At 31.1% G+C, this 19,046-nt stretch overlaps 2 protein-coding genes across 2 annotated transcripts; both read left to right on the top strand.

Moving 5' to 3' along the window:
* The first annotated feature begins 8,620 nt into the window (after nt 1–8,620).
* Nucleotides 8,621–10,758, top strand: LOC7472317 (phospholipase A1-IIgamma). The gene is made up of 2 exons (XM_002316799.4): nt 8,621–9,644; nt 9,868–10,758. Exons 1-2 carry the CDS (start codon nt 9,009–9,011, stop codon nt 10,474–10,476), a joined length of 1,245 nt encoding a protein of 414 aa, XP_002316835.3. The 5' UTR covers nt 8,621–9,008; the 3' UTR covers nt 10,477–10,758.
* A 4,985-nt stretch (nt 10,759–15,743) lies between these two features.
* Nucleotides 15,744–17,785, top strand: LOC7455919 (adenylate-forming reductase 03009). The gene has a single exon (XM_002316800.4). The coding sequence runs from the start codon at nt 16,063–16,065 to the stop codon at nt 17,698–17,700; it is 1,638 nt and encodes a 545-aa protein (XP_002316836.3). The 5' UTR covers nt 15,744–16,062; the 3' UTR covers nt 17,701–17,785.
* The last annotated feature ends 1,261 nt before the right edge of the window (nt 17,786–19,046 follow it).

Below are 19,046 nucleotides of genomic sequence, written 5' to 3'. Positions count from 1 at the left end.
AATTTGAAGTGTTTTTCTTGATTTTCCGGCGATTATATATATATATAAGCTTATCATATTAAAAATCATCCAGGTGAAACGATAAAGAAAATAATGAAGAGAAATATTATGAGTGAGAAATAATAGATAATCATCAATCGGGAATGAAAATGGATGTACAATAAAGTTAGATAAAATATAAGATATTAAATGTTAAAGTAATTGTAATATTTTTCTTAAAACCTTAGTCCCTCTCTCTTCTCTAAACAATTATTCCCTAAAGAACACATGTTTTTGAGCTGCCTCCAATGAAAATTACACTAACGGCAAACCTTCTTCCTCTCATTTTTTTTTCTTTTCTTTTTTAATAACTTTATATTTAGTTACTAGATCTGACGTCTTTATGATCCAAAATAATTGTGAATTTAGATTTGTATTATCTTAAACTTCATGGTTTAGTTTGGTTTGGTTTTTTATCATCTCGACTAATTCCACGGGTCCTGAAGTTAACGATTATATAAGTCTCCAGTGACTCTAAGAATTGTGGACTCATACTGGTGACCTCTAGGAAACAAACCTAAGATTTGACCAGTTGAGTTACACGTTTCGGAGTTGAATTCTTAGCTTTTTACTTGTGTTAATGGTAAGTTTGTTCTAATCGGAAATTAATTAAATAATAAGATTTGAATTTTATTTAATTTTATTGTTTTAAAATGTAATTTTTTTTTCAAAATTAAGAATTATTAGGTAAAATATAAACCTTTTTCCAATAATTGAAAAAAAAATTAGGTTTTCAAAAAACATAAATTAAGATAAATTTCCTAAGAAAAAATAAAGCTCTATCATTAAGATTCTAATGGCATCAGTCAAGAGTATAGTATTTATATGTTTATAATTCTAAGGAAAATGAGGAGAAATTTGGCATCATCACGGGCCCGCAAAATTTCTAAGGAGCTTCTTTCAAAATAAAATATATGAAAATAATTTGTCTAATAATATATATTAAATATATATTTTTTGTTTTTTTTAATATAAAAATATATATGTAAAAAGTAAATAAGTAATAGCTTCTAAGATAGATTTGAAAATCAAGTTTCATGGTCAAAAGGTTACATATGGCGAATCAAACGACATTTTTTTGTTTTGTGAAAATTAATATCTATTATGAAAACTATGAATTATTTTTAAAATACTAAAAATAAGGAAAGATTATGAAAAATTACCTAATATGCGTAAATTCTGTAAATATGCTAACCTAAATAAGAAAAAAAATACAAAATTACTCATAAAAAATTACATAAGGTATAAAAAAAATCCAAAATGAATTTAAAATTATATTAGAAAACTGTTAAAACAAAGATATAACTTAAAAAAAAAAAAAACATATTATCTCCAATAGAACCTCAAAATTTTTAGAAATTCCCTTAATTTATCTTAAACAACCACCCAAATACCACACAATGATTTAAAAAATCTTTCCACATCATGTTATGAAAAAAACGTGTTTGAGAATATGATTGCGGTTACTTTTCACTCGGAAATACATCAAAATAATATATTTTTTATTTTTTAAAAAATATTTTTAACATCAGCACATCAAAATGATCTAAAAACATAAAAAAATATTAATTTGAAGCAAAAAAAATAATTTTTTTAATTTTTTTTTTAAATATATATTTTTAAAACACAAAAACAAAGAAAATTTAATAACAATAGCAATATATCATAGAATTGTTGCAAAGACAACTAAAATGTAGCAAGTCATTAAGAAACAACGACTAATAAAACTAAATTTTTAAGACATAAAAAATTCAAATATTCTCATACACTATAGTAAAAGTTTTCAAAAGATGATCAAAACCTTATAAAATGTTTAAGAAACTTTTTTTGAGAAAAATTAGTTCAACATCATATATTGCTTTTTTAAAAAAGTCGTAAGATTATCATTAGACCTATTTTGAATTTTTTACAATACCTGATATGTTTTTAAAAAATTATAGCATGTTATTTTTAAAAATCATTTTCAAATATTTTAAAAGCTAAGTATTTATAAATTTTATTGTTTGAGCATTTCAGAAATTTTAACTTCTTTCTTTAAAGTTTCCAAATTTTATTTTTCTTGAAGTTTTGAAATAAACAAATAAAGTATAAACATCTTGGGAAATTTGTATTTTTTGCAAGTTTTTAATAATTTAATAGTTGTGTTATTTTTTTAAAATAAAAATTGTTTCTTAAAAAATTCGTAATTATTTGAAAGTTTTCATCGCAGAATTTTTCAATATTTTATCTAACAACATTCAAATTTGTTTTATTCCTTAAATATCTTTAAAGGTGCATTTATTTAAAAAAAAATTATATTTTTTAAAAATATTTCTAAATGGTTGAGTATTATTCCGCGCTGTTTTTCTCTCAAAAGTTTTTGAAACTTTACATTTTGAAAATAATTATTTTTATTAATTAAATTTTTGAGAAAATTATTATTTGTTTGAAACAAAATTTAATGTTTTTTATTTCTTAAAAATTTCCAAAAACTTGTATTCGTAGTCATATTTCAATTTTTTAAATTTGTTAAGCAGTTTAACAATGTGTGATTTTTGAATAAAATCATTTTATTACAATCTGTAAAAATAAAATGACTAAGTATGTTTGGGATATTTCATTTATTAAAATCTTAAAAATAAATATTTTTTATATGTTTCCAATTTTTTTTAAGAAATAAATTTTTATATATTTTAAAATATCTTAATATATATTTATCTTATAATTTAAAGCTAGTGCAACGGAATTAAATTGAATAAAATTATCAATCACAGTAAAATTTCCTGGGTCTCCGTAAAGGATGAGTTAGGGTCAACACATAGATAAATTACCATGCAACTAGATTTTCGACCCGTACAATACCACTATTCAGATTAAATTTTTTTAATATATAAAAGAAAATGTTAAGGCATTGTTTAAATATTTAGACTATTATATATTAGATGAATTTTTTTTTAAAAAAATATTAAGATAATAATATATTAAATTGACTTGGTTCAACTCGGATTAACCTACAAAACTCGCAACATGGGTCGTTAGATTGTGATTAACCTATATAAAAAAAATTGAAAAAATTATGAAGTTCAATCTTCAACTAACCCAATGATGAAGGATAAAAAATTAAAACTGTCAAACCTGTGACCCGAGTCAAGAGAACAACATAACCCTATATAAAAAAATTGAAAATAATTATGAAGTCTATGTTTCAATTAATCCAACATTAAATGATGAAATTAAAAAAAAATTAATTTAAAACATAATAGAAAAATAATCCGAATCAACCGTAGTTTCCTTATCAAACTCACCATTTAAATTGTGAAACTGAGATAACTATTATAAAATAAATATAAAAAATTACAAAATTCAATTCCAACCAACGTAATATTAAAGGATTAAATGAGAAAATAATAATTTAAAAAAGAACATGAGAAAGCAACCCAAGTAAACCCATATTAACCTTTCAAATTCACGACTTAGGTAATAAGATCGAGGGTTATTCTATAAAAAAACAAATCAAAAAAATTATGAAATTCAATCTCCAACTAATCTAATATTAAAAAATAATATTGAAAAATAAATTGATTTAAAAAAAGAATTAAAAATAACAATAAAAAAATAAAAATAAAATTACAGGACACTTTAGTATTATGGAAAGGGTGAGACTTGGAAATTAGTGAGCGTAAAAAGAAGAGAGGAGAAGAGAGAAATGAACACTGAGTTGTTGGAGCCACACTCTTCACACGCGATCTCGTAACGAAGTTCACATTGAAACGATGATGAGGGTGCTTTGCAGTATGGTAGTGATTGCTTTTTAAATAATTTTTTATGCTGAAATGCATGTCAATAATGTTTTTTTATTTTTTAAAAATTATTTTTTATATCAACACATTAAAACGATCCAAAACATATAAACCATATTAAATTTTAGTAAAAAAATAAATAAAATTTTTGAAAATATGATTTACATCATATTCCAAACATGTTCGACAACCAAATCAGATCTTCGACAACCAAATCAGATCTCGAAAGCAGTCACATGTGCCACCGCATCACGGTGGCATTCTCCATACACACCAACCAAATTCACCACTTTAGTCTCTGGATTGGAAAAATAAAAAAGGCTGAAAATACGTTTCAATCTCAAATTATTTTAAATTAATAAAATCAAATTCAGTCCCTAAAAATTTAATTATTTTAAATTAATAAAATTATATTTTATTTTACTAAATAATTAGTCCAACCCACATAAAAAATATATTAAATGATAAAATTAAAAATAAAATAAAATTTAAAATTGGATTCCAAAAACTTTAATTACTTTAAATAAATAAATAAAATTTATTTTAACAATCTAAACATTAATCTAGCTCCATTTTTCTTTTCCGAACACCATAAGAACCCGATATCAAACTAGTCGAACAATCTCACTTCAACCCAATAAACATGATTAAACTATATTAAAAAAAAAGGTAAATGACTGAAAAAAACAAAAAAAAAAACATTGGAAAGTACCATTGTGTTTTGTGTCTTGAGGTAAGAAAAACCTGGAGACGTTTTAGTTTCTTTTAATTAATTAATATTTAATAGAGTTCGGATACTGCCACATATTACAAAAGGCTAGTCTACTTTTTATCGAATCTAAAAAGCATGTCTGTAGACTGTGCATTGATGTGCCTTCAAATGGCTGAAGGCCATGGAAGGTCGATCTTGGTCTCGGGCAAAGACATGACATATCGATACATTGCGACTATCAAGTCAATTTCGTAACTAGGTCTGCGAGAGTTGTCGGAGAAAGGCCATTACTTACTTGGGCGTAGAGCTACCATTCGCATCTCTCATTCCAATCAAAGACCATTAGATTAGTCCCACGTACCTGGTTTTTTCTTCTGTTATTTCAAGTAAATTTGGCTCCTTCAAAAATTCTTATTTAGAATTGTCAAAATTAATTTTTTTTTATGTTTATAAATTATTTTGATATATTACTATTAAAAATAATTTTTTAAAAATAAAAAAAATATTATTTTAATATACTTTTAAATAAAAAATATTTAAAAAAAAAACCACTAAATAAAATATAGCACTTGTTTTCTTCCCTTCAGCCATAACCATTCTTTTCTTCTTTTCCCGGCGTCTATACTGAGTTCCTATATTGCGACGAAAATCTTTGAATTTCAAACTATTTAACACTAAGTCCATTTATAAAAATGTTTTTGTGAAATCACATGAGATTTCAAAGTGAGCATTCTCATGGATTAAAATAGTGTTTTATGGTGTGATAGTGGTTGTTTTTAAAGTATATTTTTGTTTGAAAATATATTATTTTTTTTAAAATTTATTTTTGATATCAACCTATTAAAACAACTTTAAAAACATAAAAAAATATTAATTTAAAATAAAAATATTAAAAAATAATCACAAAAACAAATAATACCTGAATGTATCCAAAAGGATGATACAACCTAGCCATCCTCATTAAAGAAGCAATAAATTCCAAAAACTCATAACCTTCAAAGAAGGTAAGCAGTGTGTATAAATTATCGAGGAAAGAATCAGAAGAAAGTGACAAGTGACGAATTACTGGAAACAAAATGTTAAATTAAGTAAAGAAAAGAGACGTTGATTTGATTGGTTTCTTGTTGCTTTTAGGATGGATTATTTCCTTGAAGATTGCTGTTCTCATTCTCAATATTGGCAAGTTAGTGACATGTTCGTCAAGATGTCTACGAGAGTTACCATTACTCTCTCTAGAAAGTTCCTTTTGTCTTTTTGAAGTTTACTGGGTCTTTTTTAATAAGGTAATTTTGATAATTTAATAGACAAAATATTTAATGTGGAGTGTGTTTATAATTTAGAGAAGTGCTCCTATGATCTCAATTAAAATTGATTTGTTTTATGTAAAACTTATCGCAGTTAATTTAGTTTATAAATATAGCACTCTACCTGCTTTTTTTTATGAAAAACACCTACGAGTAAAGTTATTGCAGCACTCCTAATTCTAATAATAATAAAAAAATAATCTTAGGGTAATTGAAATTTTACATAATTATTAATTTCAGAGTCTTGAAGAATTAGTCAAGATACATATAAATTGATTCGAACACTATAATTAAAATAATAATAATAATAAAAAAAATCATTGCATCACTAGTGCTCCCCAGTAATAACTGGCTAATGTGTATCTGGTGAGTTTTTTTTTAAATAAATTAAATTTAAAAGAAAATAATGTGTTTTCTCATAAAAATATTATTTTAATATTATTCTAAACAAAAAAAAAATAATTTGAATTACAACCTTTACCCCTTCCAAACATAATTTTAATATATATATATTTTAAAAATATTAAACTATAATTATTATTATGCTCCCAAACACTCCTTATTTAGGTGGAGAAAGTTCGGACAGACAGCGTTACAGAAACCCACAACATCAATCAAACTCTTGGGCTGGAGTGACAACGCTTCGAGGGTTCAAGTGTTGCTTTCTTTCCCGTTTCACAGAACATTTGTGGTGGCATGAAGATGATACTTGGCTAGCAATTATTGGTGAGGATGGTGGATTGGTAAATGATACACATAGCCTGTAGGCTCTCATATATATCTGTATTAGCTGGATTTTCATGACTTCTTTGTGTGCATATGAGAGACAACGATAGAACTAAAGCATGGTCGGTGGTTGTGCGGAGGAATTGTTGTAGTTTTAGGCGTCGAATTGATTTGTCCCTGTGAAGGCCGTGACTGAGCCCTGCTGTTCCCGTGAGCTTTCTGCGAGGGGCCGGGCAGGGTCACGGTCTCAGATACTGTATTGATCACTAGTGAAAGATTAGCGGTATGAAGTTGCTAGCAATAATTTGATCGACTATTGTATTTCTTGAGGTTGTTCATGGGTTTGAAAAAGGCGAATCATTTCCCTCTACTTTAATATGTTTTTTTTTTTTTTTATCAGAAGATCACTAGGTCAACTGAGTTTGTCTTCTAAATCCCATCGTCTTAATCTTTTGTCATCATGAGGATAACTCTTTCAAATTGTTTCTAATTTTAACTACTAAAAAATATTGGCACCTTCGGAGCTGGAACATTGGCTAGAAAATCTTATTCTCCTCATTAGACAGTGCTTCAAAAATATTTAGAACAGGAAAAAGAAAAAGAAAAAACAAAAACGTTCCAAAGGAGATCGTGTGGTCTAAGAATTGAGAAGGAAACTATCTTCATTAACATAGGCAAATACTTAAATTTAATGTCATTTAATCCGGATTAGACCCTTAATATCACCATCTAACCAGTTTGAACTGAAATTAAAGATTAGAACCCACAAGAGACATGATCGAAACCAGCTGAAACTAGTTAAACTCAAACGATGGGTCAAAAACTGACCCAGTACCAATCAGCTGGGATTTACTGGACGCCGAAGTCTAGGCCGAAAACTACATGAAAATAGTCCTAGAGGCCCGATGCTGATCTTTTAACCAAAATCTAGCTTGGGCCGCGGGCTCAATGATTAATAAATCTGATTTCCCTTTTTACAGTTTCCGGTTTTTCAAACTAATAAAGAAATTATTTATAGTATCTTGAATATATCCTTGAGTTTATTTTTTTAAAAAAGAATCAGATTCGCCAATAAAGCAAGCTTTGGCTGTTTTTGGGTATGAAGAGTTAGGAATATCATCTAAGGAATAAAGTACCTAGACTTAACGTTACACGAAATAAAGGAGTTCAAAATTAAAAGCATTTCGCGGATTACTTATGCTGGTTTCCAAATATATATCACCCAAGCTGAAAGCGTTGGCAAAGTATCCAACTATTTCCCAATATTTGCTTTCTTAAAGTGAAAAGCAACTTAGAGCACTGATCATGTCAGCATATATGTTCATTTTTACAAGTAACTTGGAAGCAAAGGCTTGTTCGTTTTCGTGTGTTAACGGCACATGAGCAAGACAAGAAGTCGGTAGGCAAAGATTTGTCTTCTATGATGGGTGATTTTAGAAGTACAAATTCAAAGTAAATAAAGTAAAAATGGAGTAAGAAGTAAACGTTTTAATTAGTTTCAGCAACAATGGTCACATGCATGATTACGATAAATTCCCAAGCATATGCTCTTAATTCTATAGCCTTTTGGTTTGAGCCTGAGCATTTTGTTCCTTCAACTTGCGAAAAAAATGAAAATAAATTGTTTAGTGTTCGAAGAAAACCTCGGTGAATATGATTTCTAAATACTGATAGGAAATAAACTTTGGATTGATGGTCTTATTTCTGCGATGTAATTGGTGTAGGCGCACCCTCTTGGATTTTCCGACATTACTTGTACCTAAAGGGGCAATAACTTCCAAGTCAAGAAAGAAGCAGATGATCATCTTCACATGCTTGAAGGTCATACTTATCGCATTCAATATATCACAGTCAGGGATATTTTGCGAATAAGCTTAAGATTCTAATGATGTTATAATTAACAAAAACACTTAAATTATTACAGTTACTTCCAGATGGTAGACGTTGACAAGCCACCTGTTATAACATTAGAGTTAGTGTCGGATCAATAAGATGAAAGAAACATTAATCATATATTAGATAAGTTCGACCCACCAAAAAATAATGTGTCATGATTATATATTAGTAATTAATCATTCCAGAATCTTTTTCTTCTGTCACACTCCATTAAAAATGGCTGGAAAAATGTTGCCAGCTCGCATGGACAGCGCAGCTAAACTTAAAACTCTCTGATCGGAATAGATCAAACAGCACACTTGTCCATCTATTAGAGATTTCAAAGTGGCATAGTCAGGTCAAGGGGATACTTTACGTGTTAAGATTATCTGTAATAGATGAATTATCTCTTGGTCGACCACAGTCCTGTACTAGTTTATGATCCATTGTAATATAATTAGTTGAGGGAATTAGTTTTATGATTACGGAGACAAGGCGATTTCAGATATTGATAGTAGTTATTTGCTCGAAGGAGTCAAGGTTTTCTCATCTGCAACTGCATATATTTAAAGAATGCAGAAACTAGCTATCCTCAAAAGGTGGTTTGGCAAGAAGAAAACAATATTGGTGGGTAGCATAGATAAAAGATGGAAACATCTAAGTGGAGAAAACCATTGGAAGGACCTCCTGGATCCTCTTGATAATGATCTCCGGAGATACATCATTCATTACGGAGAAATGGCTCAGGCTACCTATGACAGTTTCAACGCGCAGAAGGCATCCAAGTATGCAGGAAGCAGCCTGTATGCAAAGGATGACTTTTTTACCAAGGTTCATTTAGAGAAAGGCAATCCATTCAAGTACCGTGTTACCAAATTCTTGTATGCAACATCACAGGTTCAGCTCCCTGAAGCATTCATCGTAAAGTCATTATCGAGGGAGGCATGGAGCAAGGAATCCAATTGGATAGGGTTCGTTGCGGTGGCTACCGATGAAGGGAAGACCACGTTAGGGCGGAGGGATATTGTCATTGCTTGGAGAGGTACGATACGGACCTTAGAGTGGGTTAATGATTTTGAATTTAATTTTGTCTCAGCTTCAAAAATTCTTGGCGAGTCCGGTGATCCTAAGGTGCACCAAGGTTGGTACTCAATCTACACCTCTGACGACTCGCGTTCACAATACAACAAGAATAGTGCTAGAGACCAGGTAATATAGTATCTAAAATATTTGTGCTATCAGTCTATGAATTTTCAGCAGCACGGTTATTATCTATAGATGTATATTTTAATATACATGGAATGCATTTAGGAAATTAAATGGTATTGATCTAAAAAATATCTCTTAAAACAATGTTTTTTCCTTTTGTTAAAAAACTCTGGCATAGCAATATCATGAGCGTTTGATAATTCTGGTTGTTCTTACTCGTTAGGTTCTTAACGAGGTAAGGAGACTGGTGGATAAATACACAAATGAAGAAATCAGCATAACCATAGTCGGCCACAGCTTAGGAGCTGCAGTTGCAACTCTGAATGCAGTGGATATAGTTGCTAATGGATTTAACCAGTCGCAGAAAAACAAACGCTGTCCCGTCACAGCCATGCTCTTTGCCAGCCCTCGCGTCGGGGACTCGAACTTCAAGAGGGTTTTCTCCGGATATAAGGATCTTAGAGCATTACGCATTCACAACGTTCGAGACGTTGTTCCTAACTATCCATTGATAGGTTATGCGGATGTAGGAGAAGAATTGGTAATTGATACCACCAAGTCTAAGTACTTGAAGAGCCCTGGAAATCTATCAAGTTGGCATAATTTAGAAGGTTACCTGCATGGAGTGGCAGGAACACAAGGGCCGAAAGGAGGGTTTAAATTAGAGGTCAACCGCGATATTGCTCTTCTTAACAAGACTATTGATAGCTTAAAGGATGAGTATCTTGTACCAGCATCATGGCGGGTCCAAGAAAACAAGGGCATGGTGCAGCAAGCAGATGGTTCCTGGAAGTTGATGGACCTGGAAGAGGATTTTATACCTGAAGAATAAAAAAGATGGTTAAAAACATCAAACCTTACTGTGTTTGCAAGATTTATATGCCGTTAATTATTTAAAATTGATTATAAGGGTGTGCTAATAAAGTGCCAATAACGGTAAAACTCAGCTTGAGGCATTGGGGAATCGGCAGATCAATTATGATGTCATAGCATTAATTGCTCTATGTGTTTGTTTCTATGAGCATAATTAATTTGTTTTTAATTATTGTGTTTGATAAAGAACATGTGTAATCCTCGGTGCCGACTGAAGATCGTAGCCAATTCATTGAAACTAGTTCCACACTCCATAATGCACAGGGCAGTGCGATTTTAGAATAGCTATGATCAGTTTTAAGGCCTCGTAAGTTTCTTATAGACTGAGGTTTTTATTTCTCCCCTCTATTAATTTCATCATATAAAATTATAATTTGGACTCTAAAAATTAAAAACAATAGTTTAAACTTTGATGATTATGTTAGGATGACTCACGAAATTATAATTTCGTGATAATATAATTGATTGTAGTTTCCTTGTATTCAGAGGATCATGCCATATTGCAGGGATTGAGATTATTTTACTAATGTAGCTAGCTAGGTAAGTACTATATTGAAACGATATTAAAGGCCTTCAGGTAAGAAAAACAAGACTTTTACCCTAATTTCACTTGGTATCAAAGCTAGTTTGGTGTCATCATTTGGTGGCTACCGCTGCCATTATTAATCTCTTGACTAGCTGGCGTTGCTTTTGGTCTCTGACTAGTGCTGTCTAGACCGCCCTCATTCCTTAGATAGCTGCGGAATTGCTTCAGATATTACCTTTTCTTTTTCCTTCCACCATTGTTGTGTTACTATGGTTGATTGGTGATGTTTGCTTAAATATTGCTGCTATTTCTTCTCCAACTCGTGTTGTTTTTCCTCAATTGTATCGTTGCTGCTGAAGGCGCTGGTAGCTGTTTTTCACCCATCGTTGTTGTTTCTCTCTATTGTAGCCGTGTTTCTTGTTCTTCCAGAGAAATCCTTAAGAGTTTACCATTGTTGTGTTGATTATACTGCTGTTGTCATGATATCCAAAGCAATCACATGGCTTGCTATTTTTTGTTTGGCTGACGCTATGTGTTGTTTCATTTCATTGTCCAGCTGCCTGCTTGATTTTGGTTTAGCTATTAGACATGTCCAAAGACTCTTATACATCACCTGGACCAAGCACAATATTTAGTGCTCACAACGGGAGATATGCATTAGTCTCTTCGGTCACGAGTTGTTGAGACCTTTGCCGCAGGACGAGGTAAAATAGGTTATTACTTAACTAGAAAAATCTAGGAGCCCTCTATGAATGATGATTCATATGAAAAAGGGAGTTCGAAAAATGATATTGTTAAAGGTTTGCTCATCAATCCTATAAAACACTCATAATGTTCTAAAATTCAAGATTTATAAATAAATAATTATTTAGTGTGTGAAGTATTGATTAATTAATATGTTCATGTACTTAATTTTTTTTTTATCTTAACCCAAGAAATTTCAAGCTTAAAATAGAAATGTGGGAAGAAAAAAAAATCTAGAGGCCACTTCTCATTCAAAGAGAAGAAAAATCTCCCTTTTTTTTTTCCCGATTCTAAATTGGAGATCATTTCTCCTCCATGTATTAGTTGTGGATGAGGGTGGGCATGATAGTTATGGTAGTTATAAGATAAGGGTGGGCATGATGGTGGCAATGATAGTGAAGTGATGGTGTTGGGGTGGTAGTGACTATTGAGGTGGAGGTGAAGATGGAGGTGGTTGCAACAATGACGTTAATAAGATAGTGATGGTTGAAGTTATTCGATAATATTGTAAGTGAATTATTATTCATAAAATATTTTATATAATTTTATGAACTGAAAATATTTTTAAAATCATAAAAAAAGTACATAATATTTTGAATTAAAGCTAAAAAATTATTCATACATTATATCATTTCTATTCAATATTTTTATATATTTTTTTGAATTATTATATCCTTTTATAATTATTATACGAAGCTATTTAATATTATTATTAAACACAACTTAACAAATCAATTTTGAAACCACCTAACTCGACTCCTTACCCAACTCATATTTAAAATTAAACCAAGTAAGAATTATTTTGATGTGACTTTGTTAATTAGATAAGTTTAAAAAATAAAAAAACAAGCTAAATTCACCCAATTAGCTCGTCAAAATCATGATTCAAGTTATGAACTTTACTGGATCAAATTAATCTTTTTATTATAAAAAATATAAAACTGATTTACAATCAACCTAATAATAAATTATAAAATTCAATAACAAGATCCCACTTTAAAGAATAAAATTAAAAAAAAAAACATTAAAAAAACATAAAAACTCAAAGAGCATATTAAACAATTAAAAATATATTAATCATTTTCATTATTTATATAAATAATTAAACCAACTTTCAGTTATTTTAGTTGCTAGCATAATCGATTAACTGTATTTAATTTTTTATACATCACTTGTTTATACTAGGTGGTGGCCCAGTGGTAAGAACTTGGGATCAAGAGGTTTACTCCCTCTGTGGTTTCAAGTTCGAGCCCTGTGGTTGCTCATATGATGGCCACTGGAGGCTTACATAGTCATTAACTTCAGGGCCCGTGAGATTAGTCGAGGTGCGCGCAAGCTGACCCAGACACCCACGTTAAACTAAAAAAAAAAAAGGTGACCTGCGCAAAAACAATTATTTTTTCTTAAAAAAACTTTAATGGTGAAAGAAGGAAAATAACAGAAAAATAGGATTGAAAAAAAAAAAAAAAAAAACAGAGAGAAGAAGACAATTACCTCACACAGAATGACGCCAACAAACACCATAGCCGAGAAATTCAATTATAATAATAATCTTCAACCTCGAAATCTCATCCACCAGCAGCAACACCTTCAAGACCCCAAAAAAGAAAAAAACAAAATCAAACTACGAACTAAGCCCTAAAAGCTTCATGATCTCACTACTTGCATCGACAACAACAGGATCATTCGTCTTCTTCGTGAAGAAACCAGGTAAAGGAAGAGAGCTCGGTGGGCAGTGGCGGTGTCTGAACAGAAACTTTTGAGGGGCTGAGTTACTGTTCTAATGTTCAATAAAAAATTATATTCCCAGAGCTCGAATCTTCCGCTGGCTCAACTAGATCTCAACTCAAGAATTGACTCGCTGGGAGGGTACTCTTCACTCACTGCTATACTAGTCATTAATCTCAAGTTCTTGCAGGGGAGATGGCCCTTGAAGGCTCTGCTTGTGATAAAAGACGATCTAGCATAAAACCATTAACTCTGTCCTTCGACTCGATATTTCTTTGTGTATAATAATAAATCATATTCTTTTCCTTTTCTTCTTTTACTGTTAAATTTCCTTACTCGTATCATTTTTTTCATGAAATATTTTACAGAAAAAAACCAAGTTCAGAAAATCTAAAGAAACAACTGGGATTTCTAACGCTACAAGAATTATTAGGAATGAAAATTTATTGAGCTAAATCATCAAATGAAATCCCTCATCGTCAAGCCTCATCGTCACAGGCTGAGTTGGCATGAGTCGTCAAAATATGTGATAAATAATTAAAGATTAAAAGCAAATATAAAATGAAATTCAAAGTCTAGATTCTCGAACCTTTGGTCATGGGTTCTTGTAGCTGTCCAGACGAGGAAAGGGAGATGCAGAGAATAAAGTTAATTGCATCTTCCATGTTTCCAGAATCAATGTTCAAAGTCATTACTGACCGACTCAACTCAAGTTCTTGATTTTTAATCCCCATGAAGAAAATCAAGGCACCCAGAACATTGAACATTTTGATCTAGTTCAGGTCGGTCAGAAAACACAAGTCTTCTGTCCACCATGTTTTAGGAATTGTGTAATTTTGAGTTTTAAAAAAATTAAATTAAATTTTAAATTAATATTTTTAAATGATTTTAATATGTTAGGTAAAAAATAAATTTTTTTTTAATATATTTTTAAATAAAAAAACACTTGGGAACCAAAGTTGCAGATTGTGCGACGTGGAATCTTTTTGAAAAGTAGATTTTGAGAATTATTTTTTAAATTTTTATGTGTTTATTTGTTATTAAAAAAATTGATCAATAAAAATTACTTTCCAGTTAAAAAAAATTTGGCTTGGTTTCTAAGAAAATATTTTCCTTTTATTTGGGTGGCAAATATTTTTCGAAAGTTGTGAAAAAAAATTAAAAATATCATATTATTGTTTTGAATATTTGTTTTTAAATTTTATCCATTAGAATTTAATTTTTATATTAACTTTGGTTCTCATTTTTATAATTGTTATTTGCTTTTCCCTTATCATTTTTTAATTAAATTTTTTTATCTATTAAATTTGGTCCTCATTCTTTTGATTGTTACTTATTTTATTTGAAATAATTTATGAAATGTTAATTATTATTATTTTAATTTCTTCATCTTTTAATTTTTTAGATTTGATCTCTATTATTTTGATTATTATTTATTTTATTTGAGATAATTTATGAAATTATATATATTTTTTCCAATTTCATTCCCATTCAACTTTTTAATTTGTAAGATTTGTTCCTCATTATTTTAATAAACTTGAAAAAAATAAAACATTAATAAATTATTTTTCAGTTTATTTTTCATGACATAACCAAACACTGAAAAGTAGGTTTTTTTTAACCATCTCCTAGATGGTTAATTACTTTTTTTTTTTTAATGTATCTTCTCGGTTTTCACTAGAAAAGAACATGTGTGCAAGGTTGTATAATAAATGATAATATACACAAATAAATTGATCTGTGCCTGAAATATACAGGACAAGTTATGTGAGCTTGAACTTGAAAGTAGAGATTTTCCACAAACAATATATATTCGACATCAAATTTGCTAACGTAAAACCACAGAAGATATATTATCTGGACTTTCTGCTATCGAGGAACATTTTGGTATCGAAAGCATTGTGGATGCAGTGATCAATGATTATTCAGTCATGAAGACCGATCGCACAGCCAGTTTCCAATAAATCGCAATAAGGATGGCTACATCGAAGGAAAGCAGCAATTTCGTAGAAAACGTTCACGCACAAGCAAAAATCCCCTCGACTTGCGCTAAGTCAAATCTCTATTGGAGAATTTTCTCTTCTTTTTGTTCTCTTTTCTAGACAAATATACAGTATCATTACATAGAAATTTACTCGATATACTTGTTCACGAGCCCCCCTTAAAATTTCAAAGTAAATGCACAAGAACAACATACTAACCGTGTTTTTTGCTAATCTTCAGTGGGCCAAAACTGTTGATTTTCCAGCAATGGAAAAAAAAAAAAAGGTTAGCAGGACAAGCAAGTGCCAGGTCGGCCTGTTTGACGAAGTCTAACTAGCTTGGCTTTTATGAAAGGAATTTACTTCGATAATATAGTGGCATCAAGCCCCATGTACGTGTTCTCTTTGAACACTATAATTAGCCCACCTTGCCTTTTCATTTCATGCCACAACTACACAAGCTTCTCTTACAGATCTCCTGCCTTCTCTCTACTTTCAAATTGCTTGTTTGTTGTAACCAAAAAAAAAAAAAAAAACTGTTCCTTCGTTTCTAGTCCTGAGAAACATGCAAAGTCCAGTGAGGTTTTCAAGCTGCCGAGGAGTGGCCTTTGAAATCAAACCTCATGAAAATCCATTTGCCATTACTGCACCATCCAATGATGAGCTAAAAGGCAGCAAACGAATTTGGTTTCCTTGGCCTCTAGGGAGCTCCTCCAAGGTGTTCCCTTCTTCCATCATCAGGTCAACTAGTAGAGCTAGTAGCCATTTCTGTGACCTAGATCTCGATGGTGAAGATGACATTTCTTTGGAAGCATTAGAAGAAGGAAAAGAGGAGCAAAAGGGGCAAAAACTAACTCCATTTCCATCCGCAACTAAGAAAGAGCAGCCACCAAAACCTGCTCGAAAGCAAGAATCAAGATTGTCAGTTATTTTGCTGGACCAAGGTTTGTTCACGGTATACAAACGACTTTTTGTCGTCTGCTTGACACTGAACATCACTGGTTTGGTACTTGCAGAAACTGGGAAATTCCCATATGCAAGAAATAGAGCTACCCTTTTCTCCATAGCCAACATTCTTGCATTGACACTCTGCAGGAGTGAGGCCTTTTTGCGAGTTGTTTTCTGGCTCGCAGTCGAGGTCTTTGGAAGGTCTTGGATCCCTCTTCCAATAAAAACCGCCACCACATCTCTGCTTCAAAGTCTTGGTGGCATACACAGCAGTTGTGGAATTTCTTCAGTTGCTTGGCTCATATATGCCTTAGTCCTTACTCTTAAGAACAGAGAAAACACATCGTCAGAGATTATAGCAGTGGCCTCTATTATTCTTTCCCTCCTCTGCCTCTCTTGTCTGGCTGCTTTTCCTCTCGTCCGCCATCTCCATCACAATGTCTTTGAAAGGTTTCACAGGTTTACTGGATGGACAGCTCTAGCTCTCCTCTGGACCTTTATCATTCTCACTACCTCATATGACCCCAAAGCCAAATCCTATAGTAATGAACTAGGCTCCAGGCTTATAAAACAACAAGAGTTTTGGATGACAGCAGCAATCACAATTCTAATTATAATCCCATGGATAACAGTGAGAAGAGTTCCTGTCAAAGTATCTGCTCCTTCTAGCCACGCCTCCATTATAAAATTTGAGGGAGGAGTAAAAGCTGGTATATTGGGAAGGATTAGCCCATCCCCATTATCTGAATGGCACGCTTTCGGTATTATTTCTGATGGGAAGACGGAACATATGATGCTTGCTGGTGCTGTTGGTGACTTCACCAAGTCCTTGGTCTCAAACCCGCCAAGCCATTTGTGGGTTAGGCAAGTGCACTTTGCTGGTTTGCCATACCTAGTGAATATGTATGATAGGGTTCTTTTGGTGGCAACAGGTTCTGGCATTTGTGTTTTCTTATCATTCCTTTTGCAGCCATGTCGAGCCAACGTATGTGTACTTTGGGTGGCCAAAGGGATTGAACAAAACTTTGGCAAAGAAATTCAAGATATGATGAGCAGACATCCTAAAGATAAAGTGATTGTGCATGATACAGCAGTGCTCGGTCGGCCCAATGTATCTGAAATGAGTGTTGAAGCTGCTAAAAAATGGGGCGCTGAAGTTGTCGTTGTTACTAGCAATCCAGAAGGAAGCAGGGATGTCGTTAATTCCTGCAAAGCAGCAGGGATTGCAGCCTTCGGTCCTATTTGGGATTCCTAGTTCAATGATGATCGAACTTCTATTTCATTTTTTAATAGCCGTACCGTGTTTATGTACTGGAATGCAATGCTTACAAATTCTTCTACTTTTCGAAACGGGATAAAAGTACATTATTACTTAATGTGTATCGTGTTGATAAATTTTATGGTTTAAAAAACTATAAATTGTAGTTTATTTTTAACTAAAGTTTCAAGAAAGAGTTTCTGTGGTATATGTTAATTAATTAAATATTTTTAAATTTATAATTGGAGTAAAATATACACCGTGTTATAAAAATATACAGAATCTTAGCTAGCAACAAAAACCATATTTTTCGTAAATTAACAAAAAAGAAGAAGATTGAGTCAGTAAGAAAAAATAATTCATTAATAGCGTTTGATTATTATCTCAAGATAAAAAAACAGAAACAATAAAAACATATGAAACATATCTCTTTATACTTTCTGTTTTGAAAATATAAAAATTCACTCTAAAATTATTATAGAGATAAATTTATTTTATTTTTTTGTTTATATCTCTTCAACCAAACACGTTTTTGTCCTTATTATTTATGTTTCTTATGTCTTAAGATAATTACTAAACATTACTTTTATGATATTTAAATTTATCCCATTAGTTGGTGACAAAAACAAGAGGAGTTAATCCCATTACTTGGTCAATTTTAGCAAGAATCATTTACTTTATAACATATTTTATATTAGCATCTCATTATTAAAATTCTTCTTCTTCTGGATACACTTGAGAAACTAGAGGATTATAGGTGGACTTAATCTCTAGTGACCACCTAAACTTTTTGGATTTTTTATACATATCCTGTTTTTAGCTATTTCAATTTTTTTTAAAATTTCATATACATTCTCTTACTTCTCTAACCTTTTTGTGCTGATGGTTCTTAGCCCCCCACTATCATCATCATCATCATCATCATCTACCCACCACTCCCTATCTCTCTCTCTCTCTCTCTCTCTCTCTCTCTCTATATATATATATATATATATATATATATATATATATATATATATAACAAATTCATTAAAATTTAGAAACATATATATTTTGGTACCCTAATCTTAGAATATATCACAATGTGATGTGATTTTTCTAGCTATTGAATATGTCTCTGGCACATGCTATTTTTGTTACCACATATTCATTTCTTGTAATGGTCCCTAGGTTTCCTATTTATAAAGGAAACAAATAGTAAATAGTCTTCTATGATAAAGAAAATTGATTTGTCAGAAGAGGACCAAAGTGCTATATGGACATAAGCAAAATCAAAAGTGTATGATCCATCAATCGGGAGATGATAAAACATCAATTATAGGTGGAAAGCAGTTAGGATTCAC

Source organism: Populus trichocarpa, chromosome 11, assembly GCF_000002775.5.
Source record: "Populus trichocarpa isolate Nisqually-1 chromosome 11, P.trichocarpa_v4.1, whole genome shotgun sequence".
Taxonomy (NCBI): Eukaryota; Viridiplantae; Streptophyta; class Magnoliopsida; order Malpighiales; family Salicaceae; genus Populus; species Populus trichocarpa.
This window is presented reverse-complemented; position numbering and strand designations above follow the sequence as displayed.